General features: G+C 40.9%; 1 protein-coding gene and 1 pseudogene across 1 annotated transcript in view; both read left to right on the top strand.

The window, feature by feature from the left end:
• Phex (phosphate regulating endopeptidase homolog, X-linked) overlaps window positions 1-19,334 on the top strand; it is a 253,212-nt gene that overhangs the window by 31,112 nt on the left and 202,766 nt on the right. Inside the window, exons 4-5 of the mRNA NM_011077.2 lie at window positions 11,624-11,710; window positions 13,436-13,662. Of these exons, the coding sequence (NP_035207.1) occupies window positions 11,624-11,710; window positions 13,436-13,662 (314 nt within the window). The remainder of the gene's footprint in view (window positions 1-11,623; window positions 11,711-13,435; window positions 13,663-19,334) is intronic.
• Gm15172 (predicted gene 15172) lies at window positions 5,197-6,218 on the top strand (annotated as a pseudogene).

Below are 19,334 nucleotides of genomic sequence, written 5' to 3'. Positions count from 1 at the left end.
GTTGAGCCTAACCAACAATTATTACTTTTAAGATTATCATAAAAAATGAACAGAGAAAATCAGTTTTGACAGTTCCTATAGTTGTAGGCAGGAGTTTTCTAGGGGAATGAGAAATATCGCTTCTTATTGTCTTTACAGGGTGTCAAACAGACTCAGTTAATCCCATGCTTGACTGGCTTCAGGGCTAAGGCACTGCAAAGCTGAGTGTCATGCCATTTGGTAAAATATGAGGGCCACAGGAACCAGGGACCATCACTTTGTTAACTCGAGGTTTATTTTTTTTAAGGGAATAATATTGGACTTTGAAAGCTGATTTCAAGTCTCTATGTTCGACTGTATATAGCTTTAGTATCCATGTTGTTGTGAGTTAGAAGGATGAAAAATTCAGTGTACTAAATAAGCAAGGATTCTAGAAAGCAGGCTTTGTTTGAAGTCTGCAGCCTGGAAAAGCAACAAGATCTAAAAATAGTAAGATTATAGGCAACATTTAATCATGGACCATCTAAAAGTGGCTTTTAAGCATCACTCAGAGAGAAACCAAGCTGTGTGTGTGTGTGTATGTGTGTGTGTGTGTGTGTGTGTGTGTGTGTGTGTGTGTTTCATATATTCTGTTCATTATGTAGGTGTGAAAACTTCCAGTACCGATTTGGTGTTCTGAAAATTTGAATGTTTATGTTCTTTCTCTAACTAGAATTAAGAAGGTATTCCCTTTGATTTCCAAAGGAGAAGTGTTGCATAATTTAAATGAAATTCGGAGTTTACCCCAGTAAAGTTGATGTGAAAATTTTCAAGTGCAAATTAAGCAAATTGGGTAAATAGCTCCAGCATTCACTGGTCTCTTAACAGCCCAAGGATTCCTTTTAGAGTGAGCAGATGAAGCACAGGGAAATGTCAGGAATCTCATAGGAGCTGGAGAAAGAACAGAAAGGAGGTGCTTTGTAATGTTCTCCATAGTTTCTGCTCAGTACCAGGTTCTTGGTAGAATTTTACTCATATCCCTCAAACTTTGCACACATGGAAAATGTAGAACTATTCACTGTTCCTGCATGTTGCAAACGTCAAGTGACTGCCCTTAACTGTCTGTGGCTGCTGTGAACTTCTGTTTCCTATGTTCTCAGAGTCTCGTCATGCTTTGAGATCTTCTTAGTTCTACTAAGCTTGACCACTGCCTTTTGAGGAGGAGGAGTGAATCAAGGGAACAGGATTGATAGCTTTCTCTGGACTACCGGGTTTTTTTGTTGTTTTTGTTTTTTAAATGGACATTTTCTTCCCAATACTTAAGAACAGAGCATTGAAAATGGGTGATTAAACTGAGGCAACTGGTAAATTAAACTAGTACCCATGGAGACAGCGGAATGAAGTCATGGATGATACAGCCTGGAATGTGATGAGTTATGATGCTAGCATGGCCAGGATATTGTTTATGATAAAAATTAATAAAAGTAGTCAGTTTAACTATTCCCACTTCCTGTGCAATTCTTAATATTGTTAAGAATAAAAATTTCTTGTCTTTTCTTCTTAGAAATTTAGCTCAGCCAGTATTTGCTAAGCACTAGTTTTGCACGCCAAATGCTAGGCCTTGGATCTTCAGACTTGATTGTGACTAGTCCTTGTTGAAAAGAGTACTCAGAGCCGGGTATAGTGGCGCACACCTTTAATCCCAGCACTCGGGAGGCAGAGGCAGGCGGATTTCTGAGTTCAAGGCTAGCCTGGTCTACAAAGTGAGTTCCAGGACAGCTAAGGCTACACAGAGAAACCCTGTCTCGAAAAACAAAAAAACAAAAACAAAACAAAACAAAACAAAAAAAGAGTACTCAGTCTAATGGAGAATTCCCATCATCAATACCAACTTTTCACTTTTTGCTTTGTCTTGTTTCAAGACAGGGTTTCTCTGTTTAGCCTTGGCTGTCCTGGAACTCACTCTGTTGACAAGGCTGGCCTCAAACTCACAGAGATCCACCTGCCTCCGCCTCCACCTCTGCCTCCCAAGGGCTGAGATTAAAGAGATGTGTCTACCACCCAGCTGAACTTTTCGTTTTTATAAAAGTGTTTATTTTTTAATTGAAAATTTCATACAGTATTCTGACTATGATTTTCTCTTCCCCAACGTCTCCCAACCCTCCTCACCTCCTCACCCACTCAACTTTGTGCCTACACATACACTACCCCCCCCCATTAAAAATAATGGAAACTCTTATCCAAAATAAATAAAAGACAGAGAAAAGAAGATCCAAATGAATAAAATTAGAGATGAAAATGGAGGCATTACAACAGACAATGAGGGAATCCAGAGACTCATAAGAACATAAATTTAAGGCCTTCCAAATCAGCATGAACTAAGCTCTTATGAACTCACAGTCTAAAGCCACATGTACAGGGCCTACATGGGTCTGAACCAGGTCCCCTGTGCTTATATTATGGCTTTAGTGTTTTTCCGGGACTCCTGAGTGTGGCTCCATCTGACTCTTGTGCCTTTTCTTGGGCTCTTTTCCTTCTCTTGGTCTGTCCAACTCCAAAGTGATATATTTTTTTTTGTTCTATCTTTCTTCTTCTTCTTCTTCTTCTTCTTCTTCTTCTTCTTCTTCTTCTTCTTCTTCTTCTTCTTCTTCTTCTTCTTTTTATTTTTAATGGTTTTTCGAGACAGGGTTTCTCTGTATAGCCCTGGCTGTCCTGGAACTTACTTTGTAGACCAGGCTGGCCTCGAACTCAGAAACCCGCCTGCCTCTGCGTCCCAAGTGCTGGGATTAAAGGCGTGCGCCACCATGCCCGGCTTGTTCTATCTTCTTACATTTTATTTTGTTATATTGAAAAGATGAAAGAATGATTGAATTACTTAATTAATGAAAATCTAGCCACGAGTGTAAAGGTTAACTGTTGCTGGCCGTCCAGCGGCTCGTGAGGAACGGGGTATGGCTGAAGCAGCAGACTCGGGCTGAAAGAGAGGGAACTAGACAAACGAGAGAAAAAATGGAGCTAAGACAAGATCCTGATCAAAGCTCAATTTTAATATTTGGAACACGAGGTTATACAGAAGGGGGAGGGGCCCATTCCCGCCAAATCATCTTCGGAGTCTAGCTGCAGGTGACCACGTGAATACTCTGGAACAGCTAGGCAGCAGATAGCAGCAGTGGGAGTGGCAGAATGAAAGGGTGGCAGACTCCACCCCCGGTGATCTCCTAGTGATAACAGTCAAGCCTGAGCAGCCAGATTTCAGGCTGTGGGGGGGAGGTTACAGTTAACATTTTTTAAAATCTCAGGGTACTTTTATTTGGTTACAGTGTGGTTGGTTTTAATTTTGATTTTATTTTTTGAGTGGGGTTGTGCTGTTTTATTTTCTTGGCCTGGGTTTTTGTTTGTTTGTTTGCTGTTCTTGTATTGGGCTTTTGTTTGTTTTCTGAGAAATAATTTATAGTTGGGGGGGCGGGTAAGAAGGACAAGAGGATCTGGAAGGATTTCAGGGAGGCAAAGATAATGATTGTATTAGTCAGGGTTCTCTAGAGTCACAGAACTTATGGATAATTTCTAAATAGTAAAGGAATTTATTGATGACTTACAGTCGGCAGCCCAATTCCCAACAATGGTTCAGTCGCAGCTGTGAATGGAAGTCCAAGGATCTAGCAGTTACTCAGTCTCACGCAGCAAGCAGGCGAAGGAGCAAGAGCAAGAGCTAGACTCCCTTCTTCCAATGTCCTTATATTGTCTCCAGCAAAAGGTGTAGCCCAGATTAAAGGTGTGTTCCACCACACCTTTAATCCCAGATGAAAGGCATAGCCCAGATTAAAGGTGTGTTCCTTAACTCGGAGATTCAATCTTCTGGAATCCATAGCCACTATGGCTCAAGATCTTCAAACCAAGATCCAGATAAGGATCTCCAAGCCTCCAGATAAGGGTCACTGGTGAGCCTTCCAATTCCGGATTGTAGTTCATTCCAAATATTGTCAAGTTGACAACCAGGAATAGCCACTACAATGATCAAAATATATTTAAGTTTAAAAATTGTAGGGTCTTATTGCTAGGAATCACTTAGTGCTTAGACCCATCTTCAGTGTGTTGCATAAGTTTGGATATGTTGTGTATTCATTTTCTTTCAATTCTTGAAAGGCTTTAATTAATTTTTAAATATCTGTATTGACCCAGTTTTCATTCATTAGTGAGTTAAGTTTTCATAAGTTTATAAACCTTTTCTTCTTGCTGATATCTACCTTTAACCCATGATAGATAGTATGCAGAGTGTTATTTCAATTTTCTTATGTGTCCTAAGACTTGCTTTTACTCCAGCTGTATTGAACTCATGGTTTCTGGAGTTATGATTCTTGGGGAGTTTCTTTTTAAAAAAGATTTATTTATTTATTATATGTAAGTACACTGTAGCTGTCTTTACACATTCCAGAAGAGGACATCAGATCTCATTACGGATGGTTGTGAACCACCATGTGGTTGCTGGGATTTGAACTCAGGACCTTCGGAAGAGCAATCAGTGCTCTTAACTGCTGAGCCATTTCACCAGTCTGATATCTGATCTTGACATTGTAAAAAATTATTTATTTTATCTTATGTGCATTGGTGTTTTGTCTGCATGTATTATGTCTGTGTGAGGGTGTTAGGCCTTAGAAACAGGTGTGATCTGCCATGTGGGTACTGGGAATTAAACCCAGGTCCTCTGGGAAGAGCACTCATATGCTCTTGACCCCTGAGCCATCTCTCCAACTCACTGATTTTGTCGTTGTATAGTGGTTGCTTCCATGGATCAGTGGGTAGAAGAAAGGGATGAAGATGGGCCAGGAGGAAAAGCTGAAAAGATATGTTGGACATTGCTAGAGGAGTTGTTCAGAACCAAGAAGTAGACTCTCCAGGGAATGGACGTGTGGTGGGAGGCCGGGTCCTGCAAGCAGGCTGCTAATGGATTAAGAGTTACTCTGGAAATAAAAGTATAAGGGATGATAGAAAAGATAGCGAGAATAACCTACCTGAGTTAAGGCCCAGTGTGGACACTGGAGGTCCCTCGTAAAACGTGTTTCTTGGGCCTCCCACCCTAGCTGAATAGGCTTCATTCTCTTGGAAGGTGCAGTAGAACGAGGTTCTGGTTACCCTAGCAACCACATTCACTCCTCAGTCCTTTAGCCCACTCACTACCATATCCGGCAGACCCACGCCCTCTTGTGCCAGGAATGTGTCAGTGGCATCACGTCCTACCCATACCCAGCCCTGACCCTGGAGCAGAAGAAGGAACTGTATGATATAGCTCACCGATTTGTGGCTCTGGGCTTGGGAAGCATTGCCAAACAGCTGTGGTCCATTGGCACCGAGAGCACAGAGGTGAATAGGCGCTTCTACTGCCAGCTGCTGCTGACTGCTGCTGACCGTGTGAATCTCTTCATTGGTCAGGAGTGATCCTTGTCCATGAAACACTGTAACAGAAGACAGATGATGGATGTCCCTTCTCCCAAGTTATCAAGTACAAAGGTGGTGTTATGGGCATTAAGGTAGATAAGGTTGTGGTGCCCCTGACAGGAACCAATGGCAGGACTATTACCCAAGGGTTGGATGGGTTGTCTGAACGCTGTGCCCAGTATAAGAATGGAGCAGACTTTGCCAAGTGGCGCTGTGTGCTAAAGATTGGGAAACATACTCCCTCAGCCCTTGCTATCATGGAAAATGCCAGTGTTCTGGCTTGTTATGCCAGCATCTCCCAGCAGAATGGCATTGTACCCATTGTGGAGCCTGAAATCTTCCCTGATAGAGACCATAACTTCTCAGTATGTAACTGAGAAGGTACTGTCTACTGTCTACAAGGCTTTGAGTGGCTACCATATCTATCTGGAAAGTACATTTCCGAAGCCCAACATAGTCACCCAAGGCCATGCTCGGACCCAGAAATTTTCCAATGAGGAGATTGCCATGGCAACTGTCAGAGTAACAGTGTTCCCTGTTGTCCCCTGGGGTCACTTTCCTACGTGGAGGGGAGGGCGAGGAAGAGGCAGCCATCAACCTTAATACTGCCAACAAGTGTCCCCTGTTGAAATTATGGGCCTTGACTTTCTCCTATGGCCGAGCCTTGCAGGCCTCTGCTCTAAAGGCCTTGGGCAGGAAGAAAAGAGAATGTGAAGGCTGCCCAGGAAGAGTACATCAAGTGAGCCCTGGCTAACAGCTTCATTTGCCAAGGAACGTATACCCCAAGTGGTCAGTTTGGAGTAGTAGCCAGTGAATCTCTCTTCATCTCTAACCATGCCTACTAATAAGAGGTGATCTAAGGCTACTCCATCAACACTCCAGGCCCCTGCCTACCCACTTGCTGTTGAAAAGCTCTTTCCCATCACTCTTGCTGCCCTCATGGCTTGTGTGTTGTGTTGTTTATGAATTCTAACTCTGTCATCCCTTCCAGTCCACTGCCAATAAACAACTATTTAATGGAAAAAAGGTGTTTCTGGGGATAGACAGCTGATATAAAGGAATAGAGATGGGCTAGAAGGAAGGGCTGAGAGGGTCAGTGAGAAAGAGCTAAGCTGGGTCCATTCCAAGAGTGTCAATGCCAATTTTTTTCATGCCAAAATGCATTTGGTGATATAATTTATAATGAAATGGCCAATCTATCTTACTTATTAAACTCTTCTCATGATTCATCCCTGGTAAGGCCAATTTTGGTGTTCCACACCACGAGCAGGATGAAATTCTAGATGGACCATGGATTTAAATGTGAAGCAATAAAGATACTAGATGAGAATACAGACCATTGTCATGATTTGGAGGTTGATTAAAAATAACAAATAATAATAATCATAGAGGGAGAAATGGGCCAACTGAACTACATTAAAATTCAGAATTTTAGTTCATCACAAGTTACCAGTAAGGAAACAAGAACTATGGCATGAGAGAAGATTTCATAATGGAAATCTTCAAAAAGATGTGAAGGCTACTTGAGGATCTTCTGTAAATCAAAAGGAAAGGTAATCTATGCAAGTGTGTTAGGCAGACTTGATTAAACACTGGAGGTAAGGCTCAGCAGTAGAGTATTTGCTCAGTATATACAAGGTTCAGTGAAAGGTCACAATACCAAACACACAGATCAAACCAAAAACAATAATTTCGATTGGAGGAAGTAATAAGAAGGGAGGGACCTTGGGGCTTCTGGGATTTTGGTAATGATTTTGCTGATTTCTGTATGTTAACTTTGTGGAATTATTTCAAACTATGATCTGGGCATTTTTTTTTTCTGTGAAATGCATATTATACTTTGATCGAAGATGTCTATTTTTTTTAAAGCCTTGCTATTCAGGATGAAGAACATAAGCAAAACAGCCTTGAGATTCCCACTGACTACAAGATAGGTCTCATCATCTAGCATTACCTGTGTTATGGAAGCAGAGGAAGCATAGAAAATTTCAGAGGTCCACAAAGTGGCTAGAGTGGGGTCTTTTGGGCAAGAATCCAATGCATAGAGTGGGAGTATCTTGATAGCTATCCACACCTGAAACAGGAGGAAGAGAGTAGAAGCAGTTATCGGGGAAACACTGAGTAGGCTGATAACAATCCAATTTTGTATATGATTAACTTGGTCTGTCATGTAGAATAAGCTACCACCTTTTTTGTTTGTTTGTTTGTCTTGCTTTGTTTGGGAGATAGGCTCTCATGTATCTCAGATTGCTTGTTATGCACCTGTGGATGACCTTGAAGTTTCCATCTTCCTATCATCCACTGCGTGAGTGCTGGAACAACAGGCATGTGCCACCATAGCCCATTTATTCAGTGATGGTACCAAGCCCAAGGCTTCTTTTCATGCTAGGCAAGTGTACCAATTGAGCCACACCCACAGCCCAGCCACCCTTATTTTATCAAGTGCCTAGGCTCTGGGTGAGAAATTTTCAATACATTAAAGTTTCAAAGTCATCATGAAATCCCAGGGGCTATATAGTAAACCAAATTTGTAGTGCAGATGAAAAAGCCCAAACATTGAGAGATTATATAACTTCCGCCATTCTAGCTAGGAGGTGATGGCAAATTGAAACTGGAGCTCATGTCTGAGTGGTTTGGAAGTCCACCTTCTTGCCATGTTTTCTTTCACTCTTTCTTTGTTCTTTTCTGGGGCACATCTCACTCTTTAGTTGAAACTGGCTTGAAATTCATAGAACTCCTTTTGCCTCAGCCTTTCTAGGGCTGGAATGGCAAGGATGAGCTACCATATCTAGCTGCCTTACTTTTTGTTGTTGTTGTTGTTGTTTTGAGACAGGGTTTCTCTGTATAGCCCTGACTGTCCTGGAACTCACTTTGTAGACCAGGCTAGCCTTGAACTCAGAAATCCGCCTGCCTCTGCCTCCCAAGTGCTGGGATTAAAGGCGTGCGCCGCCGCTGTCCGGCCTAGCTGCTTTATTTTTAAAACTGGTTTTACCTGAGCTTAGTGAGGAGAAAGCTATTTACTCTATGTCATTTTTTGTTTTTGTTTTTGTTTTGTTTTGTTTTCTTCCAGAGACAGGATTTCTCTGTGTAGTAGTCCCTGGCTGTCCTGGAACTGGCTCTGTGGGCCATGCTGGCCCCAAATTCACAGAGATCCACTAGCTTCTTGAGTACTGGGATTGAAGGCTTATAGCACCATGCCTAGCTCTACTATATGCAATTTTAAGATGCTTTGAGGGAAAGAATTTCTCCAGCCAATTTTGAAGTTTGAGGTAGTCTGGTAAACAATTTTTATGAATTAATGCTTTCTTTCTTTTAAAAACTACTTTTATTTATTTATTTATTTATTTATTTATTTATTTATTTATTTTTACAGTTCAGTCTTTACTTCTCTCCTGGTCCACCCTCCAACAGTTCCTCATCTTATTCCCTCCCCCCCCCCCCCCGCACTGTCTCCAAGAGGATGTCCCTCCTCCCTCCAGGCCTCCAGCCCTCTCCACTCCCTGGGGCCTCAAGTCTCTCAGGGGTTAGGTGTGTCTTCTCTCATTGAGGCCAGACCAGGCAGTATATGTGTCAGGGGCCTCAGACCAGCTCGTGTATGCTGCCTGGTTGGTTGGTGGTTCAGTGTCTGAGAGATCTCTGGAATCCAGGTTAGTTGAGACTGCTGGTCTTCCTATGGGATTGCTCTCCTCCTCAGCTCCTTCCAGCCTTTCCATAGAGGAGGAAAGATTGAAAATCTAGCAACACTGACTATGCAGGGAAAGTCCTGTATGGGTGATCTATGAGTCCTCCCCATTTTTGAAGACATTTTAATAACTTGAGTAATTGCCTGTGACAGGTGGGTATTATTTTCTGCTTACTAATGACTCTTCAGGCTTGGTCTTATTTCTTTTCTCACAAACACACATGCAGAGACAAAGAATGTGCTGTCAAGAGCTGATTGCCATGTCCCGATTTGCACAGCAATGCTTCCCTGCCTGCTTTGCTACAGAGAGAAAGGGGAGAGGAGCAGGGAGAGGATATGACAAAGAACAGACCATTAGCAAGATAGTCTTTGAAATGCCACATTCTAGCACAGAAACCAGAATCTTGAACAGTGTAAATTATTGATGTTTTGTGCATGGTTAGAATTTTAGGATTGATCTGTTCAACATATATGTTTCCTCTTTTTCCTGTGATCTATAATATGCATTGGAAACACAAACAGGTAAATATTAAAGACCTGTGCTTCTTTTTGCTCCCGTGGCTTGTTTCTTGATCCCTCAGGCACTCATTTGTGCAGCCTGCAGAATGTTTATAACATTGGAATATCATCAGAACTCAAAATGAAATTTGAATTGCTCCCTTCCAAATGTGTCTTTCCAACAGCCTAGTGACTGTAATCTGCATACATGATGCAGCAGAAAGGCATGTAAGATGACCTGAGTGGAAGCATGTGTGGAAATGGTTTGAGAATGTTGTTGATTGAAAAACAAAAACAAAAACAAACCTCCTTTATTTCTGGATCAGGTTCTCTAAGAAATACCAAACATGTATTTTAAAAATGTTTGTATCAAACCACTGTTTAGTTTGTTAGAATCTATGTAGTGCCATTGGCTTGCTTGATGTACATGTGTTTATAGAAATAAAAGTCAAAGACCAGTTCCCGGCACTTACTTTGGACAGCTCACAAGAGCCTGTAACTCGAGCTCCAGAGGATGTAGCGCCCTCTTCTGGCCTTTGTTGGTACTTGCAAACAAGCACATAACACAGACACAGACACACAGTCACATAATAAAAATAAAACAAATCTTAAAGAAAAAATAAACTGAACAAGAGCTTTGGGTTTCAGTGTTTTCTAAACTTGTAGTTTAGAAGTCAGTTCTGAGAATATGTAATTATTTATCAAATTGATTAGCATTAAACATTTTGCCTTGAAGCTCTTCAGAGAGCTAAAGGAACATCTATCTATTCCACTGTGATTGTGGAGGCTGTCAAGTGGGTTTCCTGATAGCAGCAGTTTTACCTTGTGGAAATAGGCCTTGCCAAAGGGGCTACAGTCACCATAGGGATCCACCAACTTGGCTTCAGGTTGGTAAATTGATACTGGCCAATTCAAAGTGAATTCTTCCTCTGCCCCTCCTTCCCTCCTTCCCTCCGTCCCTCCTTCCCTCCTTCCCTCCATCCCTCCTTCCCTCTTTCCCTCCGTCCCTCCTTCCCTCCTTCCCTCCTTCCCTCCGTCCCTCCTTCCCTCCTTCCCTCCTTCCCTCCTTCCCTCCTTCCCTCCTTCCCTCCTTCCCTCCGTCCCTCCTTCCCTCCGTCCCTCTGTCCCTCCTTCCCTCCGTCCCTCCTTCCCTCCGTCCCTCCTTCCCTTCTTCCCTCCGTCCCTCCATCCCTCCTTCCCTCCTTCCCTCTGTCCCTCCTTCCTTCCTCCTCTCCCTTTCTTTCATCTCCTTCCCTTCATTTTTTTTTCCTTAGAAGAAGTTTGTTTCCACTGAGTTCTGGTTTTCTTCTTTCCTTATTTGAAAGAAGAGTGATAACAACCATTTTTTTTTAACATTCTTATTAGTGATTTTATAAATAGAAAATAAATTTCTAAGAAGGTCTGGCAAACGTTTCTTTTTGTTTTTGTTTTTGTTTTGTTGTTGTTTTTCATGGCTTTAATTCAATATTCAGAACGTTGCATGTATAAGTGGGCACATTTTCAGACAATTTGGGTAGGCTTTCCAACCTTGCTTCTTTATTTCCTATTGCAACGACTTGTTTTTTAATGTCCATGACATGTTTATGCAACACCAAATAAAACTTGTAATGGGAAATTCTTTTCCGGGTGACCTCCCTGAGAGGCTGAGTTATGAAAAAAGAAAATCTAAAGAAATTTGACCCTGGTGAAATTACTTCCATTGAGAGTATTACTTGGTCCAGAAACAACAGACTGAATCCAGTTATTTTTGGTTCTTTAATAAATGAAGTCTGCTTCCTTTTTGTGTAGGTGGTGGAAGAAATTAACCCCTGTAGAAAGTCTAGTCTCAGATGGAAGTTGAACCTTGGGTTTCTCTTGAGTTAGGTGAACCTTGGATAAGAGAGTATTTATTGTTTTTATTTGGATCTCAAGCAGTTTGGAATCTCTCCTGCTGCCTGCACACCTTGTATTTTCCAGAGCTGTCTGTCTTTGCATTTAATTTTCTGGAGGCTGACCTTCAATTTGACATCATATATGGATGGATGCTAATGAATCCTGTTTCCACCTTCTTAGCACTTCTGGAGAAATCAGTCAGCCGAAGGCGGGACACTGAAGCCGTACAGAAAGCCAAAATCCTCTACTCATCCTGCATGAATGAGAGTGAGTAAGGAAGAAAAGTAAATAAAATATTTATGAGCCTTAGACTTCAGAATCCTATTAATGTTTAATGGTATTGTTAAGGAAGAGAGGACTAAAATTCTATTACTGTTTAAAGGTGTTGTTTGGGCAATAGAAATTCTCAAACACAGGAATCTGATGAGATTTTTAAAAAACTGATATGTGGCTGTTGTAGTGAAGAAAATTTTGTAAAGACATTTTGATTTTGTTATATTATGTTTCTAATTAGGTTACATGTGTGTGGGTACATGGACATGAGTGTCTGAGTACTGGTGTGCTGTGGAGGTCAGATAAGATTGTAGGAGCCTGTCTTAGTCAGGGTTTCTATTCCTGCACAAACCTCATGACCAAGAAACAAGTTGGGGAGGATAGGGTTTATTCATCTTACACTTTCCACATTGCTGTTGCTCACCAAAGGAAGTCATGACTGGAACTCAAGCAGGTCAGGAAGCAGGAGCTGATGCAGAGGCCATGGAGGGATGTTCTTTACTGGCTTGCTGCCCCTGGCTTGCTCAGCCTGCTCTCTTATAGAACCAAGATTACCATCCCAGAGATGGTCCCACCCACAAGGGGCCTTTCCCCCTTGATCACTAATTGAGAAAATGTCTTACCGTTGTATTTCATGGAGACATTTTCTCAAGGGAGGCTCCTTTCTCTGGATAACTCCAGCTTGTGTCAAGTTGATACACGAAACCAGTCAGTATAGAGCCCTTGGGACTGGAGTTACATGATATTGTGTACTGCCCAACCTGAGTGTATAGAGAACTGAACTTAGGTCCTCTGCAAGGACACCCTGTGCTCTTAATAGCTGTGCCATCAATCAAGCCACAAGAAAATAACCTTATTTCCAATCCTGGGTTATTAGGTATCAGTTACCATATAAGAAATTTGGATAGGGCAGCAGGGAAAATCCCATTATATCAAGTACAGAAATCTGAATCCATATCCAAGACTGTTCTGGCCAAAGAAAAAGCCCAAGATGGCATGCACATATGAGAATTATATTCCATAGAAAATACTGGGACCTAGTGACATTTAGATTTCCAGGCATGGTAGGCTGCTTTGTCATGTAACTAGCATGCTTATTGGGAGACAAAGGCCTCAAGTTGGTCTCTCGAGGTCGTTGCAGAGTTGAAGCCAGTGCTTCTAAAATTTTTTGTTAATTGATTTAGGATTTGGGGATATTGTTTGGTATGCTAGAAACACCAATCCACTGGGACATCCTTGTCTTAACTGAACCATGTTGTTTAGTTAAGGTTAGTGCTTGGTGCCAATAATGAGAACTGCCTGCTTAATTTCATTCATTGTCACTAAGCCCATCTTCATTATCGAGAACATCCATCAGGTCCACTGAAGTGTGCGACAGGTAGTTCTGTTCCTGGAGTTATTCTCAGTCCATTCTCCTTCTCTCACCCTCTCCCTAACAGCTGAACTTTCAAGTGGAGGGCTTTATGGGTCTTTTCTCTGGAGAAGATAAATTTGCATTCTAGCTTGGTGAACGAGTTTGGAATTTATTTTTGTCATTGTTTTGAGTTAGGGTCTCATGGAGCCAGGTTGCCTTTGAGAAGTCACCATGAAGTTGAGAGTGGCCTAGAATTTCCAATCCTCCCAGCCTCTACCTCCCAAATGCAAGGATTAGAGGCATGGGTCATCACAGCTGGCTTCTAGTTTACAATTCTAACTTGCTCTTTGTATCTACTCTTCCAGAAGCAATTGAAAAAGCAGATGCCAAGCCACTGCTCCACATCTTGAGGCATTCACCTTTCCGCTGGCCAGTGCTTGAAGCTAATATTGGTCCTGAAGGGGTTTGGTCAGAGAGAAAATTCAGTCTACTGCAAACACTGGCAACGTTCCGCGGTCAATACAGCAATTCTGTGTTCATCCGTTTGTATGTGTCCCCTGATGACAAGGCATCCAATGAACATATCTTGAAGGTATACCCAGGGCTGTTTGTTAATTCTAAGATTAGCTATTTAGGATGTCACACATGTATGTGCATGCATGCATACATACATACATACACACATACATACATACATATGTATAAAGTATCCTGGAATGGTCTCAAACTTGCTGTGTATCCGAAGATGACTTTGAACTATCTGTCCCCTTGTCTTTACCTCCTGAGTACTGAGATTACAGGATTGTATCACTGTACCATGTTTTTATGGTGTTGGAGACTACAACCTTATGAATGCTAGGATACCACTCTGCTAATGGTGCTACATCCCCAGTTTCCTAGAGAAAGCAACTCACGCTGGCCTAATGAAATGACGAGGTAAAAAGTCAGCAGAGTTTTAGGCTCCAGAATTATGCCCTGTTCCAAGATTTGCAGAATGTAGATCATTAGCAGAAAACTGTCAGCCTTTCAGGAAGCCTGTGAGTGGGTTTCAAGCGATCCATGCTCTCACTCCCAGATGCCGTCTCCAAGTTGGGAGAGGGTCTTCTGTGATGCTAGAAGACTTTCTGAACTCTGCTCTTTCCCTCACCTCCTTGTTCCTCTGACAGAAGGGAGAGAGAACACATGCCAGATCCCTTGTTCCCCTTTCAGAAACAAGTTGAGTGCACGCCTACATCCCCATTGTCAAGTTCAATCTGCATCTGTCCTCCTCCCTTTCAAAAGGTAAAGCAGAATTTATTCTAAGCACATTTCCTACTGGGAGAATGAGCAGAAAGGCAGGGATCGGGTGGATGTGCCCCGAGGTGGATCACGTTAGGAAAATTAGGAGGCTGTCAGAAAATTACAGACCACAAAATATTCATCAATGAAAGAGGGTTGTAGGCATTCAAATAACATTTCCCCAGTAATTTTCTGTGTTCACCCTGCTGTGTTTTTCTTCTTCCATAGAAGAATAATAATGATGCCACTGAACATTGATTTCTACCCTAATCTGCCCTTCATCAAAGCAGGACATATTAATGATATATCAATATTAAAACTGTAGGACTATAAAACCATTAGAGTATATTTCCTCATCCAACATAAGCCAACTTTCCAAAATCAAAACCATGGAAATTCTCTTTTGAGTTAAGCAAGAGGTGGGCAATGTGTTTTCTATAAAGGAACAGATGGTACATATTTGAGGTTTTGCTAGCCATCTGGTCTCTATTTCAGCTATTGAGCATTGACATTGTACCTGGGAAATCAGCTTTAGATGATGAATGGGGATAACAATGTGACAAGCTGGCCTGAAGACTATAGATTCCTGACCTCTAGTGTAGACAGTGATAGCTGTTAAGAAATCTTTGCTTGCTGAAAGAATTCTCACTCAGAAGGAAAGTTTTAGTTGCAGAGACGGCTGTGTGTCTGTGTTGGATGATGAAGTAGCAACATGGTATTGAGCCATTTTGTAATGCTATTATGTAAGACACAATGATGGTTGCAATCCAGTCAGCCTCTGTTCTATGTGTCTAGAGTACCCACATTTTTAAAGCCAGATTTTAAGCCTATTATTCTCAATTGCAGAACTATTATGATGTTCTTCCAAGCGCTTAAGGTGGTGTTTTAAAGTAAGAAAGAGATTGTCTTTCAAATGCAATTTACACCCTCTGGGAAGTGATAGATGATTTTGATTCACTCAATGATACATCATTGCAAATGGTAACTATTTTATTTTTCACCCATTTTTGGACTGAGCCAAGTAGTTGACCTATTTTTTTTCATATTTTATCATAAACTAGCAGCTAACATCAAACAGAACAATAAGCTCCTATGTATTTATGAACCCAACTTCAATACTCTCAACATTGTGCTCTTTCCGCCTTATCTAAACTTTCCCTTTTCAGAGGCTTGGGCGTTTTATAGCATATCTAAAATATATCTTTGCAATGCATTTCATTGCTGAGCTAATGTGAAGGCCTCTTACCAGAACAAAAGTGATGTAGTTATTATTTCATACTTAACATCTAATATACATTCAGTTTCAGTTTTACTGATTATATCAAACTTTCCTTTTGTACGGGTGGAAATAGAATCTAAGACCTTATGCATGCTAAACAAGTGTTCTTCTATCAAGTTATATCCTCAGGCCTTTAAGTGTGTCCTTAATAAACTCCAACCAGAAACAGATGCATTTTGATTGAGGCTAAAATTAAGAATCAACCACATCTGCACTTTTAAAGTCTGATTTAAACTACAGCACTCACCACCTTCTCTGTTTTTTAAAACCACATTTATTCACCATCGAAACTGGATTATTTTTCCTCTATATTTCCCCCAGATTTTGGATTTGATTGATTTCATGGTAAGTGAATAACCAATGAGACAAAATTCTCAATTTATAGGAGAGCCACTGCTTGAAAATTCAGGAGACAAACTTGAGAGATGCTTAGCAAAGAGAACATACTATTCTTGCAGAAGAATAGTTTATTTCTCAGCACCAACAACTTGAGGTTTATGGGATTTGAAGTTCTCTCGCTTTCTCTGCCTCTCTCTGGTTTCTGTATGTTTGTACTCTTGGATGCCTACCTACACACATATACAATTACATAACTATGCTCATAGTTAAAAAATATTATCTTTGGTATTTTAATTGTGTGAGTGGGGAGAGGGAGGGAAGGGGAGAGAGAGAGAAAAAGAGAGAGAGAGAGAAAGAGAGAGAGAGAGGAAGAAGAAGGAGGAGGAGGAGGAGGAGGAGGAGGAGGAGGAGGAGGAGGAGGAGGAGGAGGAGGAGGTGAGTGCAGATACAGAGGCCTCAGATTCCCTGGAGCTCGAGTTGTAGGTGGTTTTGATCCTGCAAACTGAATTGAATTTAGGTCTTCTGAAAAAGCAAACACTATGTGCTATTAACCACTGAGATATCTCTCCATCCCACATATACATAATTAAAATTAAAAAAATCAAGAGAAATAAAGGGTTAGATAAACACTACTTAAATCATTAAAGAGCCAATGGATTTAGGAACTATCAGTAGCTACTAAAATGATCAGGTGAACATTTGGGAAATTCATGCAAAGATGTCACTAGAACTCAACTATCAGTGGTAGCATTACTAGAAATGAGGAAAACATATATTGTATGCCTCCTGATACCAGTTAGGAGTAACACACCATCACTAAAGACATTGTGCCAAAATTACAGAAACAAAAAAACAAAACCGTTAAAACTAGTTCATGTCCACCTTTAATGTCAATTTAGAGAGAGAGAAGAGAAACAGAAGACCATGGAAACAGCTTGCCTTGCACACTTAGAATTCAATTACACTGGTCCTAGAAACACTGTCAATAATAGAATCCTTTCCAAATGTGAGGAGGCACTTGTGTACTTATTATTGCTTTCTTTTGCCAAGATGGCAGCTTGTTCTAAACTGAAGTGTTTAAGCACTGCTTGGCATTTGAGTGGAGCTCACATGGGCTTTTTTATCCTTGTTTGTACCAAACTACATGAGTGAATGTTCACACATCTGAATTAACATCCTCCCCAGAACAACAGAGAGCTACAGCTTCCGTAGCCATGAAATTGTGGCTAGATACGGCAGGAACCATTTTGTTCTGAGATCTGTGTGAAACCTAATGAACATGACAACAACATTTGTAAATATTTGTTGAAGAAAGGAGAGAAGAAATGTTCCTTTGTGTACAGCTGGATGCAGTAGTGGTCATCGATGGCTCAGTGGGGACAGGTGGAGATGTTCTTTACTTCTTCTTTCTGTTCCTGGGGCCCTGGTCATAGGTCCAGAAGAGTCCTGAGATGCAACTGGAGTTTGCTCACAATAGGATTGGAAGAGAAATTGTCTATTGCTGTTCATTTAATTTCTTGACCTTCTGGAGGCAGGACTGAAAATCACTTGTGTGATGACAACAGTTGGCTTTGGTGTCAAGAACCTTGAGGCTTTCAGTTTAGCTCTGAGAGTTCCCTTTCATCCTGTGTATGTGTTCGCTCATCTCTCTTGAGTCTCATTTTATCTGCAGGCAAGGGAGATTAAGTTATCATTTACTTGTCATTTTTGCTATTTGGTTTGGATCACTTGAATTTTGTAAGTTCCTGTGGTAGATACTGGTCAACAGTGGCTTCCAACAAAATTCATCATGTTAATCAGAGATTCTCTTAGAAATGGACTTTCTCTAATTCTTGTTTTTGCTTTCCTATAGGATAATTTTCAGATGCTTCTCTTTGTATTATTACTTTCTCACTTAACATAGTTTATTCTAATTGATATTGGCATATCAGTTGTAATTAGGCAAAAATCGTATCTTCAGTTCAATGTATCTGATTTCGTAAAATCACTTAAAAAGAAACAACATAGCCCAGACTATGTTTTAAAAAACACTCTGTCACCCACCCTGTAGCTCAGACTGGTCTGAACTGCCAGTCCATGTACCTCTCAAGTGCTGGAATGGAAATTTTTCTTTTCTTTTGTAATGGAAACATTCATAGAAATTGTGAATGCAAGGACTTTAAAAACCAAGAAAATACCATGTACTTGTATGGGTTTCTTGAGAAAGACTTTGCTTCAGAAGTTTGTGTGTTTCTAACAAAATTTAGTTGCTTGACCTTATTCAATCCATTAGTAGTATATTTAAAATAATCGCTAGAAACCATAACAATCTGAAGGTTTATAAGAGGTCTGGTAACCTCACTTGAATTATCCAAACTTTCACTTTCCATGGGTTTAACCTCATTTCATTAGAGGAAGCTGTGAGTTACTTGATATTATTTATATATTTTCCTGTCCTCTGAGACTGAAGCTCACAAGAGTCACTAAATGATCCAAATTTAACTGAAAGCCAAAGCATCTTTTTTTTAAATTAAATTTAACTTTTTTTTTACTTATTCATTTTACATCCAGTTCACTAACCCTTCCCCCCCATCACAACTTCCCACAATCCTTCCTTCATCCCTCATTTCTCCTCTGAGTCAGTGGAGGGTCCCCTGGGTATTCGAGGCTAAGGCCAAAGTATCTTAATCAACATATTTTGTTTTATGATTCTGGCTTACTTAGTTTTTGGAGGAAACAATTGCAGTTTGGTAATTGCAGTAGGATGAAGCCAAGATGGCTTGTGACTTTGTTGTTTTAGGTGGGTTAGCAATACACACAGGCTACACGGATGTCTTGAATGCACCTTCCTCACAAAAACAACACTAATAGTGCCTTAAATTTTATAACAGTACCACCATAACTTAGCTTTTTATAGACTTTGCTGCATGTGAAGGGAATTTTCAGGGAAAACTATAATTTTGTATAGATTTTACATGTGAAAATGATGAAAATACTCGAGATTAAAATCTGATTTTTTTCCTGTGGCAAGTGGGGAACCTTCCTTCCCATTCCCAGGCTGGTGCGAGGCAGGATCAGAGCCTTTCACCCAAGTCACTTCTAAGGCCATCCTTTACGGGGTCTCTAACTTCATTTTGGAAAACAAATGTAGTGCAGCTTGTGCTCAGTGCCATGGGAATCCTTGCAATCTTGGGAGTTCTTTCTCAAAATTCCTGGAATGAGGGTGGGAGTGAGTGAAAGCCTTTGCTCTTACTTCACCCAAACTGTACAAAGAATAAAGTTGCAGACTGATGAGACAAAAAAAAAATCTGATTCTTATTTGTGTTTCTATCACCTATCCTTAACTTTGCACAGAAGGTTCTAAAAGTTACAAAGGTTATCCAAAAATA

The sequence above is a fragment of the Mus musculus genome, chromosome X (genome assembly GCF_000001635.26).
Source record: "Mus musculus strain C57BL/6J chromosome X, GRCm38.p6 C57BL/6J".
NCBI lineage: Eukaryota > Metazoa > Chordata > Mammalia > Rodentia > Muridae > Mus > Mus musculus.
The sequence above is the reverse complement of the archived record's forward strand: the minus strand, read 5'-3'. Positions and strand labels throughout refer to the sequence as shown.